This window comes from Mustela nivalis (genome assembly GCF_964662115.1).
Source record: "Mustela nivalis genome assembly, chromosome: 18".
In the NCBI taxonomy this organism is placed as follows: Eukaryota; Metazoa; Chordata; class Mammalia; order Carnivora; family Mustelidae; genus Mustela; species Mustela nivalis.
Genome location: NC_139037.1, coordinates 46,417,145 through 46,431,657, shown reverse-complemented (window position 1 = coordinate 46,431,657; position 14,513 = coordinate 46,417,145). Strand labels below are relative to the sequence as shown.

General features: G+C 57.3%; 3 protein-coding genes across 11 annotated transcripts; 1 reads left to right on the top strand and 2 right to left on the bottom strand.

The window, feature by feature from the left end:
- The first annotated feature begins 41 nt into the window (after positions 1-41).
- Positions 42-6,553, top strand: TRIM28 (tripartite motif containing 28). Its single transcript, XM_082709330.1, has 17 exons — positions 42-695; positions 1,044-1,156; positions 1,357-1,489; positions 3,052-3,187; positions 3,265-3,381; positions 3,463-3,577; positions 3,964-4,110; positions 4,211-4,325; positions 4,410-4,516; positions 4,614-4,650; positions 4,728-4,773; positions 4,853-5,105; positions 5,190-5,509; positions 5,590-5,713; positions 5,797-5,883; positions 5,962-6,099; positions 6,192-6,553. Exons 1-17 carry the CDS (start codon positions 350-352, stop codon positions 6,366-6,368), a joined length of 2,511 nt encoding a protein of 836 aa, XP_082565456.1. The 5' UTR covers positions 42-349; the 3' UTR covers positions 6,369-6,553.
- A 580-nt stretch (positions 6,554-7,133) lies between these two features.
- Positions 7,134-10,991, bottom strand: CHMP2A (charged multivesicular body protein 2A). Of its 9 annotated transcripts, none has more exons than XM_082709388.1 (6): positions 10,231-10,868; positions 8,915-9,124; positions 7,853-8,032; positions 7,650-7,780; positions 7,496-7,557; positions 7,134-7,423 (listed from the first exon to the last, which is right to left on the bottom strand). In XM_082709388.1, exons 2-6 carry the CDS (start codon positions 9,080-9,082, stop codon positions 7,149-7,151), a joined length of 816 nt encoding a protein of 271 aa, XP_082565514.1. In that variant the 5' UTR covers positions 9,083-9,124; positions 10,231-10,868; the 3' UTR covers positions 7,134-7,148. The 9 variants fall into 9 exon arrangements, with proteins under 9 accessions (XP_082565514.1, XP_082565517.1, XP_082565515.1 ...); XM_082709391.1 differs by having other exon boundaries at positions 7,134-7,405; XM_082709389.1 differs by having other exon boundaries at positions 8,915-9,106; positions 10,231-10,389.
- On the bottom strand, positions 10,991-14,279 carry UBE2M (ubiquitin conjugating enzyme E2 M). The gene is made up of 6 exons (XM_082709397.1): positions 13,548-14,279; positions 12,303-12,397; positions 12,128-12,166; positions 11,916-12,019; positions 11,590-11,653; positions 10,991-11,504 (listed from the first exon to the last, which is right to left on the bottom strand). The coding sequence occupies exons 1-6, from the start codon at positions 13,654-13,656 to the stop codon at positions 11,364-11,366; spliced, it is 552 nt and encodes a 183-aa protein (XP_082565523.1). The 5' UTR covers positions 13,657-14,279; the 3' UTR covers positions 10,991-11,363.
- Between the last annotated feature and the right edge of the window lie 234 nt (positions 14,280-14,513).

Sequence of the window (14,513 nt, the reverse complement as noted above, 5' to 3'; positions counted from 1 at the left end):
CCCAGCGCGCCTGCGCGGCGGCGTCGGCGCCAGTTATTTCTGTCCCGCCCCCCGGCCGCGGCTCTTTCTGCGAGCGGGCGCGCGGGCGAGCGGTTGTACGTGTGGCGCGTGGCGCTGTGTCTGGGCGGCCTTTGAGGAGAAGCGCGGTCGTCGGCGGCGGGAGGGTAGCAGGCGGCGGCCCGCGGGGCTTCCAGAGCGCCCCGCGCGCGGCGGGCGGTAGCCCAGGCGGCGCGTGGCGGCGCTCGGCCTCGCGGCGGCGGCGGCCCATCCGTTGGCGGCCAGCGCGTCTGCGCCTGCGCGGCGAGCTCCGCGCCCCTCTTCCCCCCTGGGCGCCCCCGGCGGCGTGTGAATGGCGGCCTCGGCGGCGGCGGCCTCGGCGGCGGCGGCGGCGGCCGCCTCCGGCAGCCCAGGCCCAGGCGAGGGCTCGGCTGGCGGCGAAAAGCGCGCCGCCGCCTCGTCGGCCACGTCTGCGGCCGCGGCCTCGGCCTCGGCCTCGGCGTCGTCACCCGCGGGGGGCGGCGGCGAGGCTCTGGAGCTGCTGGAGCACTGCGGTGTGTGCCGGGAGCGCCTGCGCCCGGAGAGGGAGCCTCGCTTGTTGCCCTGCCTGCACTCGGCTTGCAGTGCCTGCCTCGGGCCCCCGGCGCCCGCTGCCGCAAACAGCTCCGGGGATGGCGGTGCGGCGGGCGACGGCGCCGGTGAGTACGGTCGGGCCGCGGCGGCCCATCCCCCCACCCCGCAGGCTTTGATCCTGACTCGGCGTGGGCACTGGGGGTCCGTTCGCAGCATGGCGATGGCGGGGGATCAACTGAGCGAGAGGGATAGGGACCCGGATAGTGCGTGGCCGGATCGGGTACGGGCAGTGGGTTCTGGGTTGGGCGCAGGGATGGGGTGTCTGCTTCAAGTGCGATGGAAGAAGTGGTTGGGTTCCTACTTCCCAAGGAGAGGATCTGGTCCTCTTTGGGATGCAGGTTGGGCCCAGTTAGGGGATGTGTTATAGCTTGTGGGTGAACTTGGAACAGTCTCTCTTTGTTTGTTTTTGGCAGTGGTGGACTGTCCTGTTTGCAAGCAGCAGTGCTTCTCCAAAGACATTGTGGAGAACTACTTTATGCGTGATAGTGGCAGTAAGGCTGCCGCAGACTCGCAGGACGCAAATCAGGTATGTCCTGCCCAGAAACCCTAAAGAGGCCTCGGGACATGGTACCAGTACATTCCAGACTGTATTCTCTTGCTACAAGGCTTTGGGCAGACTCGTGTAGGCTAGGTAAAGGCTGCACTTTGCTTTAAGGTTGTGTTATTTGGGGTGCAGTTGTGGATATGTTCGGAGGTTTTGTCTCTTGTTTTGCCTTTGCCCATCAGTGCTGCACTAGCTGTGAGGATAATGCTCCTGCCACCAGCTACTGTGTGGAGTGCTCTGAGCCGCTGTGTGAGACGTGTGTGGAGGCACACCAGCGGGTGAAGTACACCAAGGACCATACCGTGCGCTCCACTGGTATGCAAGGCAGAGGGGAAAGCCTTGGTTATCTTACGTTTGTTCTCAGCTGTTTATGGTGCTGGTTATCAAGGATGGATGGGTCTTGGGGAGGTTTTTTGGAGGGTACCACTTGAAGGGTCTGAGGGCAGAACTCAGAAATGGGGAGTCTGGGGCTCAGGTGTGCACTGTCTCTGGGTGCAAGGGGAAGGGAAAAGGCCGCAGGGCAGGGGTGCACTGAGGGTTCAGGCAAGCTCATCATGGACACCTCCCCGCCTGCAGACTTACAGAGGATAAGGCCCCTGTATGTGAAGGAGCTCCTGTATGTGTATGTATGTAGTGGAGGGGTGGGCCTGGCCTCCCTGGCAACTTCCGTTCAGACTCCAGGGGAAACGAAGCCTCTGGTTGCAAGGGCCCTCAAGACCATCACGGAGAGTGAGTCTGAGAAGTGTTTTAATTTTGGGTCCCACAGGTCTAAAAGTTTAGCTGAGGAACGTATTTGCGCAGTTTCCTCTAAGTGCTGGGGTTGGGACAGAAAAGGGCTTAGGAGTTTTCTGAGTTTATCCTACTCTTAGTTCCAGAACTTTCTGTGAGTAGCTTTTTGGTAGTTAGGTTTTTGCTTCCCAGTTCTAGAGGATAGCATAGGCTGGATGGTAAGGATGGAGAGGGTAGCTGTGGGGGTGTGAGGAATCAGGAACGAAGGGCAGGAATTTGTAGGAGGTCCTGGATTCAGGCAAAGGACAGAGTACAGGAAGTGGCATTGTTGAAGGACCCATGGTCTGGCTGATTTGTGTCTCAGTCATATATCTTGGGCAGGGATGGTATAGCCAGGGTGTAATTGGGATTGAGTAGGAAAGAGGGATAGATGCTCTCAAGCAGCTTTGTAATGGTGACAGGTTGGGGGGTGGGGTGGTGTGTACCAGGACTCTCCCCGCAGAGGGGACCCGATGCCTTTGTGAGGATTTTGGTCTGACATTTCAGCTCTCCTGTCCTGAGAAGGCTTTGCAAGCCCTGGATCCTTTGTAGACCTTTGGGTTATAAGAGGTCTGTGGACTTAGAGGGGAAGTCACCAAAGCATAGTTTTTAAGGGAGCTGTACTTGAACTGTGTTTCTAGTGCCTGATTTGCTTTCTGTCTGTGCCATCAAGCAAACATTGTCTCCTGTGCTTATAGCCAGAATTCCCTTTTCTGCCAGACAGAACGTGCTGCAGGTGGGGGAGGAATTGAGCCCAGTGGGGATTTTCAAGGTGGAGGAGCTCTCTAGTGTGTCCACTTGGGGAAGGTTCTAGTAGCCAGAATAGCGAGTGGGAGGTCCCTGCCAGTCTTCAGACTTTGATGTCCAGGTCAGAAGCTGGGAGGAGGGAGTTGTTCTCCAGGTCAGACTTGGGGCAGAGTGCTTTGAGAGGAAGGATTTGGGCCTATAGGCCTGTGCTTTTCTCTGGCCACTGCTACAGGGCCCTTGAGTTTTCCCAAAGGCAGCCCAGGGTTGCAGGACAGGCAGGAAGTGAGGCCTTAAGTTTTGTTTACTGTTTAAGATGGCAATAGCTGAGGATGAGGTTCAGCGTCATGGTTTCTATTCCCCAGGGCCAGCCAAGTCACGGGACGGTGAGCGCACAGTATATTGCAACGTGCACAAGCACGAGCCCCTTGTGTTGTTCTGTGAGAGCTGTGACACCCTCACTTGCCGGGACTGCCAGCTCAATGCCCATAAGGACCACCAGTGAGTACTGGGAATGCTGGTGGGTGCTGCTTGTTCTTTTATGTTCAGCACCCAGGCTCTCTTTTGTCTGCTCTCAGATACCAGTTCCTGGAAGATGCAGTGAGGAACCAGCGCAAGCTCCTGGCCTCGCTGGTGAAGCGCCTTGGGGACAAGCATGCAACGCTGCAGAAGAATACCAAGGAGGTTCGCAGCTCGTAAGTGTGGAAGCCAGGACCACAGTTGGGGGCAGGCCTGGGGGAGCATCTTCCTGAACTGGTTCACCCTGCCCCCTCCAGGATCCGCCAAGTGTCTGACGTACAGAAGCGTGTGCAGGTGGACGTTAAGATGGCCATCTTGCAGATCATGAAGGAACTGAACAAGCGGGGCCGTGTGCTGGTCAATGATGCCCAGGTACACCCTGTCTGAGCAGGGGAGGGGATTTTGGGTCCCATCTGCTGGCTGCCGACTGCATCTGTGATGGGAGGGCCTTGGGGACTGTCATCTCCGTTGGCTGTTAATGCCATTTTTTTTTTTTTTTTAAAGATTTTATTTATTTATTTGACAGACATAGATCACAAGTAGGCAGAGAGGCAGGCAGAGAGAGAGAGAGAGAGAGAGAGAGAGGGAAGCAGGCTTCCTGCGGAGCAGGGAGCCCGATGTGGGGCTCGATCCCAGGACCCTGAGATCATGACCCGAGCCAAAGGCAGCAGCCTAAACCACTGAGCCACCCCAGGTGCCCGTGTTAATGCCATTTTTGATGTCTTCTCTTTTTCACTGCTTCTCTTCTCTACCTGCAGAAGGTGACTGAAGGGCAGCAGGAGCGCCTGGAGCGACAACACTGGACCATGACCAAGATCCAGAAGCACCAGGAACACATCCTGCGCTTTGCCTCCTGGGCTCTGGAGAGTGACAACAACACGGCCTTGCTGCTCTCCAAGAAGCTGGTGTGTGCTGGTGGGCACTCAGGTGGTGGGTTCCAGGCAGGTGCCACCCAGCACCCTGAAGCTGTGTTTGCTGTGTGTTCATGCACTGCCCCATCTGCAGATCTACTTCCAGCTGCATCGGGCCCTCAAGATGATTGTGGACCCTGTGGAGCCACATGGCGAGATGAAGTTCCAGTGGGACCTTAATGCCTGGACCAAGAGTGCAGAGGCTTTTGGTGTGTTCTTTTGTTAACTTCTTGCATATTGGTGCCATTCCAGAAGGTGGGTGTTCTGACGCTGATTTTATTTCATTTTTGCAGGGAAGATTGTGGCTGAGCGTCCTGGCACCAACTCAACAGGCCCTACATCCATGGCCCCCCCTAGGGCTCCAGGGCCCTTGAGCAAACAGGGCTCTGGCAGTAGCCAGGTGAGTTGGGGTTGGGTGGGGGATCCTGGTAGGGGAGGGAGCGGCATGGGGTCATATGGGACACCTGCCCACTGAGGTCTACCTACTTTGCCCACAGCCCATGGAGGTGCAGGAAGGCTATGGCTTTGGCTCAGGTGAGTACCTTGTAGGTGGGAGAGCTTCATTGCTTTAGGTCTGTCCCTAATCTGCTCTATCTTTCTTTTCTGAGCAGACGATCCTTACTCAAGTGCAGAGCCGCATGTGTCAGGTGTGAAGCGGTGAGTTGGCTGTCCTTTGGTTTAGCCAGGTGGGCATAGGGATGGGTGTGCTAACACTGTGCTGCACCTGCACCCACAGGTCCCGCTCAAGTGAGGGTGAGGTGAGTGGCCTCATGCGCAAGGTGCCACGGGTAAGCCTCGAGCGCTTGGACCTGGATCTCACAGCTGATAGTCAGCCACCAGTTTTCAAGGTCTTCCCAGGCAGCACCACTGAGGATTACAATCTCATTGTTATTGAGCGTGGAGCGGCAGCTGCTGCTGCTGGACAGCCTGGGACTGCTCCACCTGGGGCCCCTGGAGCCCCGCCACTACCTGGCATGGCCATAGTCAAGGTGAGCCTGCCTCAAGTGATTGTGACTGGGAGATGAACACCTAGGTCTGCACCCTGCCGAACACCTCTTACTACCTCCTTGCAGGAGGAAGAGACAGAGGCTGCCATTGGAGCCCCGCCTACTGCCACTGAGGGCCCTGAGACCAAGCCTGTGCTGATGGCCCTGGCGGAGGGCCCCGGCGCTGAGGGCCCCCGCCTGGCCTCACCCAGTGGCAGCACCAGTTCAGGTCTAGAAGTGGTGGCTCCAGAGGGCACTTCAGCCCCAGCAGGTGGCCCAGGTGCCCTGGACGACAGTGCCACCATCTGCCGTGTCTGCCAGAAGCCAGGCGATCTGGTCATGTGCAACCAGTGCGAGTTCTGCTTCCACCTGGACTGCCACCTGCCTGCCCTGCAGGATGTGCCAGGGTGCGAGGCTGGTGTGGGGCCTGTGCAGGGTGGAGGGCTGGGCCAGGTTCTTTGCAGCTCCTCATTCTCCTTCCATCCAGGGAGGAGTGGAGTTGCTCTCTGTGCCATGTGCTGCCCGATCTGAAAGAGGAAGATGGCAGCCTGAGCCTGGATGGTGGTGATAGCACCGGTGTGGTGGCCAAGCTTTCGCCAGCCAACCAGCAGGTGAGGGTGGGGGCCTACTCTCTTGGGAGTTGTTCAGTAACCCTACCCGCCTGTGGCTCTGATGTCTCTTGTCCTGTCCACAGAAGTGTGAGCGTGTCTTGCTGGCTCTGTTCTGTCATGAGCCCTGCCGGCCCCTGCACCAGCTGGCTACTGACTCCACTTTCTCCCTGGTGAGTCTTGGGACTTAAGGGAGGGTACGGGGGTGGGTAACTGTGGTCTCACCTTTAGCTTGTGGCTTTTGTCTACAGGATCAGCCTGGTGGCACCCTGGACCTAACCCTGATCCGTGCCCGTCTCCAGGAGAAGTTGTCACCCCCCTATAGTTCCCCCCAGGAATTTGCCCAGGATGTGGGCCGCATGTTTAAGCAATTCAATAAGCTGACAGAGGTGAGCTTGGGGAGAATGGGGTTGGGGGTAAGGTGGGGGGAGGTGGGAGGAGGGGGAGCTGGACCCATCCCGTGCAATCTGCCTCGGTTTAGGACAAGGCAGACGTGCAGTCCATCATCGGCCTGCAGCGCTTCTTTGAAACTCGCATGAACGAGGCCTTTGGTGACACCAAGTTCTCAGCTGTGCTGGTGGAGCCCCCGCCGCTGAGCCTGCCTGGTGCTGGCCTGAGTGCCCAGGAGCTATCCAGTGGTCCTGGTGATGGCCCCTGAACCTGTGGCTGCTCAGGCCAACCCGGCCTGACTCTGTTCCTCTGTCCTGTCCAATCTGCACCTCCCTCTCCCTGCCCCCAGCCTTCCCCTCTGGTGGCCTGGCTCCTACTTCTTGGTGGCCCCATCCCTCAGCCCTTCACGATATGGTTTTTACTTATGTGGATTTAATAAAAACTTCACCAGTTCCTCACGCTTATGTTGGTGGGGGCAGTGGTCCTGGGGCAGTCCTCTTCAGCCGTTTTTTGGTGTCCAGGGAGTAGGGGAGAGCCTCTCCTTGCCCTTCCAATGTGGAGTGTGCCTCAGGTGGGTGAGGGGGTTGCATGGGGCACATGCTGGAGGGTTTGGGGAGCCCCTGTAGGTGTTAATGCTTAGGCTGCTCTGGGCAGGCAGGGTGTAGCCCCAGATATGTGCTGTGTGGTGGCCAGTCTACCTAAGTGCTTCCTGGACTAGGGTGTAACCATTTCTCACAATCCGCGCCACAGAGCTGGGTGGGCTGAGGATCCCTGGCAGAAAAGCCCAGACTTCAGGATATTTGGGAAGCCCAGTGTCTTGGAGGTGTTAGGCTCTAGAGGCCATGAAGCTCCTAAACCCTGAACATCCGGATTAGAGAGACTTGACCTGTTAAATGCCACAAACTGGGAAACAATCCAGCATTCCTTATCATACACCCTAATGCATCTGGCATTTGGGCTTTTGCCATGCTTGTCAATTGCCTTTTTACCAAACCCTGTATGTGAGCTCTGTGCCAAGGGAACCCCAGCCTGGCCCAAATCAGGCCAGTCACACAGGCCTAGGAATTAGTGTCCAATCTTTTATTACAGAAGAAATACAATGAAACTGTTGGGCATCCACTGCCCACCTCCCACCCAGGATGGTATAGGTCAGTCCCTCCGCAGGTTCTTGAGCCGCTCCTCCAGGTCTGCATCGGCATCTACTAGGGCTGAGGCTGCGGCCTCTGCTTTCTTCCCACTGGCAGCCACACTGAGTGAGCCTCCGGTGGAGGGGAGGTCTACAGAGAGTGGAGGTTAGGAGAGCTCCTGTAGAAAGGAATAATGCTGGGAGCAGGGGGGTCAGGGGTTGTGTCTGGACTGTTGGGTGGGATGGGGCCCAAAGTTTGGTGCACTCACTTGACAGCTCATCTGTCAGGCTCAATCCCAACTCGTCCAGGACCTGGGACACAACAGCGTCACTTGGGAAGAGAGAAGAACTTTATGAGGGCCAGGCATGTGCGAAGACCAGACATCTGTCCCCATTCTCCCCATACCTGGTGTCCCCCCTAACCTTTCTTCTTCATCTTCCTCATCACCCATGGCATCATCAATGGCATCATTCATCATCTCCTCCTTCATGTCCATGATTTCAGCCTGTCGCTCAAATTCCATCATGATCTTTTGGATCTGAGGCAACTTCAACTGGAAGTAGGGTGTGGGGAGGGTTAGTTGGGTGTTAGTTGTGGGGGAGAGGGGGGATTAGGAGAGGCGCACCTGTCTGTTCATGGTGCCCATGGCTTTGGTGACCCCCTTCATAGCTTGCGCCATTGAGTTGTTAGACTTCAGTGTCTGGATCTTCAGGGACACAGCCTGGATGTTGGCCCGCATCAACACAAATTTACGCACGTAACGCCGAGTGCGCACCAGGTCTTTTGCCATGATACGCACAGCATCCTGAGGAGTGGACAAAGATGATGGAGTGAGCCAAGGGAAGATGCTTGCTCCTAATGCACCATTCCAGCTGATGCTCTCAGACATTTACATATGATCCCTGGCCCCTCCCTCCTCCCAACCTCATACTTATGCTTCTTGGGTCATCACTCCACAGGGCCCTTTGTACACTACCTCTCGGACCACCCAGACTCTTGAAGGAACACTGGACTCACTATATATAGGGACCTTTTTCCTTCCATATATCTAGATTCCCTTGACTTACAGAACCTATTCCTGAATTTCTATCCTGGCTGAAGAGTTTGTCTCTCCCTCTACCTCAACAGGCTCATACTGCAAGCACTTTTTTCCAAATAGAAATGTATTCACAGCTTAACTTTTGACGAACCCAAATGTCTTCCTTCTTGCCATGCCTATCCTGGGAAATGGAACCTCTTCAACCCACCTCCTTAGATTCAAACTCTTGTCACCTGTCACAGGCTCTGCTCCTTACTGATTCAGGCTGTCTCTATTTCTTTTACTAACTTCCATGTCACAGTGAGTTCCAGGCCACATCTCTCTTGCATTAAACCCTTTGACTTAGCTCCCATTGTAGCCTGTGATTTCAAATGGTCTGGTCTACTGTGTAGTCTGAACTCAACTATCACTCCCTTATGGAACATTTGCTGCCTCATCTGTTTGACATTTTGGTTGCTTAGATCTTCACAGGCTCCATTCTCTTAATATCACCTAGAAGGCAGCCTTTCTGGATACCCAAAATACCGGTTCACCCTTAATTTCTCTCAAAGCACCTGTTGGTGTCTGGTCATGTTCCATTGTTATACTGGTACCTGACAAAACACAGCACCTAACCCTGTGTCCCAGCCTGTGCCCAACTGAGCTCACCATCTGGCCCTGCTTGGCCATCTTCTTGATGTCTGCGATGATTTTCTTCTCCTGGGTCTCTAGCTTCTGTCGCTCACGGTCCAGCTCTCGCATGGCACGGTTCAGGGCTCGCTGATTCTGCCTCAGCAACTCCTCTGGTGTCTTCCGGCGCCCAAATAACAAATCCATGGTAGCAGGAGCCCACCAGTGGACCTGTGACAAGTGTGAAGCCTAGGTGCAAAGTGGTGTGGGGCCCACAAAAAGGGCAAGAAGCAGAGCCAAGATCACAATGTGTATTTAAGGGGTTAGTAGGGGGAACTTGCAAAATGCGAAGGGGTAAGCAGAGAAAGGAAAGATTAATGGTAAGCCCAAACCTAGCCTGGAATACAAAGTAGCCCCACAAGTAAAAGTGGGGCCAGCACCCCTTCCTCTCTCTCTGCCTGTCTCTCTGCCTACTTGTGATTTCTGTCTGTCAAGTAAATAAAATCTTTTAAAAAAAGGGTGGGGGCGCCTGGGTGGCTCGGTGGGTTAAAGCCTCTGCCTTTGGCTCCAGTCATGATCCTGGGGTCCTGGGATGAAGCCCCACATCGGGCTCTCTGCAAAACAGGGACCTTGCTTCTCTTTCTCTCTGCCTGCCTCTCTGCCTACTGGTGATCTCTGTCAAATAAATAAAATCTTTAAGAAAAACAAACAAACAAACAAACACTGCCAGCAAAATTTGAAAGTCATCCACCACCCCAGCCCTTCATCATAGTGTCCCAAAGGAGGTTCAAGGCTTCAGCCTCTCTAGACTATAGTAAGGCCCTGGAGTCTGATGGACTAAGAATGGAAATGGTTGTGTGAGGGTGCACTGGGGGCATGTGGAACCTGAATGGCAAGGATAGGGCAAATGTAGGGGCCGACGGGATGGCAAGGTAGGTGGAGGGTCTGAGTGCCAAGAACAAAGTGGATATAGGGGTTCTGAAGCTGACAACGTATGAATTAGCATTCGGATTGTGGGGAGGCAACCTGGGTGCGAATAATATGGTTGTGGGGCAGTGGAGCACCCGGTACACTAAGGACACGATGGATGCTGGGGAGCTCTAAGGATCTGGAAGAATCGGGTCCTCAGGGACCCCTGTACACCTGGAACGGGATAATGGGCGATGGGGCGTCTTGTTCATCCAGAATAGAACCTGGGGGGCGTTGGGAGGCCCGCACACCGAGAGCAAGGTGCCTCGATGATGAGGCTAGGGTCCCGTGGATGGGCGAGGCAGTCGACACCTCGGCGTCTAGGCCCTCGTATGCCGTCGCCCACGCACCCACCCGGGACCCGCGGCCCGGCAGGGGCCACTCACCGGAGCCGGGACGGAATCCGCTTCCGCTTCCGGGTTACGCTCCTCTCTCTGCTTTCAGGCGCACCCACCAACGATAGCCCCCTCGGTTCTTTCTGCCGTCGCCGCCGTTTCCGGAAGAAACGGTCTGACGTCACAGGCTCCACCGGCACCCGGAACGATGGGCGGGGATAAGAGCGCGCGTGCGCAAGCAGGCCGTCGTCCAGGCGCATGCGCACCACCTTCCGTTTCTCTCGGGCCCGCCTGAGGGTGTTCCACAGGTTCCAGCCGACCCAGTACTGGAACCCCAGTCCCGCTGGGTTGATGCATCTTTGGGCGCCTTCCGTCCGGCCACCCCAGAGGTCCCACATCCCACCACCGCACCCACTAGAGGGCCCAGCTCATCCGACAGACACCGTTTCCCTAATGTTTCTGGGTCTCAGGCACCTGGTAGCACCAGGGAGGGTTCTTGGTGGGCCCACTCAGGGCAGGAGGGGGAGAGCTGGAGATGGCACGGACTTTCTTCTACACTGCCTTACCCAACACGAAGTGAGTGGTTACTGGTTCTGCCACTCGCTGGTCACACACTGGGATTCATCCCACGCAGCCTGAGGCTTGGGATGTTGTCCCCCATTACTCCCAGGCTGTTTCAGGCACTGGGGAGCTTGCTGAGGGGTGCACCAGTACCACTTGTAACCACACATCTCCCACCACTCTTGCTGCAAGAGCTCTGGTGGACATCACCTGCCCCTCCCACCCCCACAGAAGGAAGAGGCAGAGGCCATGCAGTAACATTCCCCTTTAATAGCCTGGTGGGACCTCCAGTGGTGGAGGGGTGGAGTGCCCGAGCCCCAGCCACCCAGTCCCCTTAGCCACCCACCCCAGAGCCCAGAGTGGGGGGCTGGACAGCACCCAGCTGGGGGCTAGACAAGCCAATTCATTTCCCATCGCTGAGCGGGTCGGGGGAGGCAGCGCCGACCTTAATCACATGGTGGTTAAAAAATAATAACTAGGAGCGGGTGGCAGGGAGGGGAGGCAAGGCCAGGGCATGGGATTCCCCCACCGGCCACCCCATGCCCCCCACCTGTGGCCCCCAATAAATATTTGCAGGGGACGCCGGGGCTGGTGGCCCTGGCAGGGGTGGGTGTGCGCCAACCCTATTTCAGGCAGCGCTCGAAGTAGGTGGAGCCGATATAGCCACCTCGCATGGAGCGCTGCACGTTCTGCTCAAACAGCCGCCGGTTGTTCTGCAGGACCTCAGCGGCCTCCTTGTTCAGTGGGTCTTCAGGGTTGGGCTCCTGTGGCCGGTATGGGTGGGGGTCAACAGGCCCTAGAGCAGAGAGGGCCAACCTTCCCCAGCCTCACCCACCCACCCTTACTCACCAAGAAGAGATACTGCAGGCCATAAATTATGGAGTTTATCGTAAGGACTGGCTTCCAGTCCTCTCTGTGGACAGAGAATCAGGGTCAGGGGCTGGTGAGTGGATTGCCAACCACAGAGCCTGCTGGGACTGAACCGGTCAGGCCCAGGGGACAGGATGGTGCAGATGTGAGAAGCTAGGAGGAGAGCACAGAGCAGGATAGGCCAGGGAGAAGGCTAAGGTCGAGACTTAAGGAAGAAAATGTGGAGATGAAAAGATAGAAAACCACAAACCACAAGAGGGAGGGAAGGGACAGAGACCCGTGCAGTCTCAAGTCAGGGCTCTCACCTGAGGATGTTGAGGCAGACGTTGCCCTCGAGGTCAATGTTGGGATGATAGACCATTGTTTCACACTTCACCTTGGGGGGATCATGTGGGTAACCCTGGCCCACCTGGCTCCAAGAAGAGAGACAAGATAGAGAGGTGCCCTAGCAGTGCCTGGCTGGGGCAAGCCTCAGCTGTTGCCTCTATCCCTCTATCCCTGCACACCTGGGACTCACCTTAAAACTGAACACAAACTTCCCACTCTTGTAGAAGCCCTGTGAGGGGAAAGAGAAAAAGTCTTAGGACAACATCCTGCAGGGCCTGGCACATAAACCAGATCTCCTAATTCCAGGTGTTCCCCTGCCCAGGCCCCTGGCCCATGCCTAGGAGTCTAGCTAAGTGTGGCCTTACCTCATCAGGACAGATAACCAGCTTGAAGTTGAGGAGATCGTCTGGATCTGAGAAGCTGATGTCACACGTCTTGGGCAGGTTCAGCTCGTTTATGTCTGTGTTTGCAAAGCAGAGAAGCAGAACAAGGAGAGGGAGAGAGGAGAGCACTCAGAGCAGGTGCAGGTGCCGGCATAGCACCCAGGCCTCCTCTAGGATCTTCAAGGATCTGTCCTGGCTGTGCCCCACAGCCCCAATCCTCTCCCTGCTCTTTCTGCTTCCTAGTCTCCAGGCAGACTCTTCTAGGTCCACAGCACGCCTCAAACATGCATTTTCAACTGTGGCTATGCTGTATCTCTTGGTCCAGAGTAAGTTCCAACTCTTTTGAATCCATAGTCTCAAGTCTCAGCACCAACGTCTGGGTACCCAGCTCCAAATGCCCCCCATCCCTGTGTGGCCCCCAAGAGCCTCCAACTACCCTAAACACCAAGATCTTCAGCCATACCTCCATTTTCTAATGGACAATGCTGGTCCCCTCCTGTCCACTCAAACTCAAGGACCCTGCCCCCCATCATCTCCTCACCAATCCTGTCCCCACTGATCCTCCTCTTCTCTGGTTGTCACCCTAAATTCAGGGACCCATCCGACCCCCAGACACATGAGTTCCCATTCCTGTACCCCTCTAAGCAGCCTCTAAGATTGCCAGCACCTCCAGCATAATACTCTAAATGCAATCCTACTCCCATCTCCAATCCCTGGCACACACTGTTCTTCCTTCCTCCACGTGTCACTCCAAACCCCAACTTGCCATGTGACCCCCCAAGACCCACAAATCGCAGTGCCCAAAACTGATTACACTCCATCTCACTTTCAGAGTCCCCAAGACCCCAACATACCTCACTAAATCCTCTCCGATTCCTATCCCCAGTCGTCAGTCTCCCATACAATCTCCTCTATCACCCATGTTCCTGTCTGACCCCCAGACTCTGTGGAGTCTCCAGCTTCCTGCACGCTCTCCACTGCCTAACTCTCCGATTCTCGGTAACTAATGAAAGGCGTCTGGCTTTCTAGGTATCCCAGGGTGCCCCACATTCGGCCCCTATCTTTGATCCCCCTCCCCCGTGACTTCATTACTCCTGATTTTCCATCACACCGACACCCACCCTAACCTCCGACCCCCGGTGACTGCATTAACCCACTCCTGACTCCTACATCACCTCACCCCAGGCGCTGACCTCCGACCCCCACCCCCATCCTCCGACCCCCTACCCTTCTGGATCCGCAGCTGCGCAGCCGACGCCTTCTTGCTGCTGCCCTTGGTGCCGCCCGCCGACTCCTCCTCCTTCTTCTGCTGCTTCAGCGAGAACAGCTTGATCATCCTGCCGCCGCCGCCGCTGCCGCCGCTGCGGGGCCCGGGACCCCGGCCACCCGGCCCCCTGCCGCCGCCCGCGCCGCCTCCGCCACTCGAACCCGCCTTCGCGGCCTCCTCCGCTGCTGCTGCCGCCCGCCCGGCCTGCCGCGCCGCTCCGCGCCCACCGCGCGGCCCGCGTCGGCTCCCGTAGTCCGGCTCCGGCCTGGCCCGGCGCCTCGGGCTCGCTCGGCGGCGCTCGGGCCGACTCGGCTGTTCTCGGGCTTCCTCGGCCCCGCCCCCACCCGGCCGCTCCCTCCTCCCTGTAGCCCGCTTAGGTCCCCTGAGGCTCAGCTGTGGCCGCGCCGCCTGTCTGTTTACTCGCTCCCACCGCGAGGGGGTGCGGCTCGAGGGGAAGGAGGAGGTGGCGGCCGCGGTGGCGGCTGCCGTGTACTGGAAGAGGCTCGGCTTCCGCGGCAGCAGCAGGTTCGGCGCGGAGGTCCGCAACGGCCTCGGGCGCCCCACCGCTTCGGATATTTCCGCCGCTTGCCCACTTCGGCTCTTCTCGCCCGGCCTGCGCTGTGCGCCTGCGCAGCCGTCGCCGCTGCCACCGCTGCCGCCACCGCCGCCCAGCGTTGCTCCGCGATAGGTCTTGATATTCGGACTTGTTCGGCTGGGCTCGGGTATTTCCGTTCGTGCAGGGCGTCCCGCGGTAATTTCCGGGGACGCTCGCGGGTCCACGCATGGGCGGTGCCGCCGCCATCTTTAAGTAGGGCAAGTGCAGGTCCCTCGGTTCGCAGTCCGCTTGTGCAGACTGCAGCGTAGGTGGGTCTTACGAGGCCTTGCCCCAGGAGGTCACAGTGGCAGGGTGATCACGGCGGGCCGGA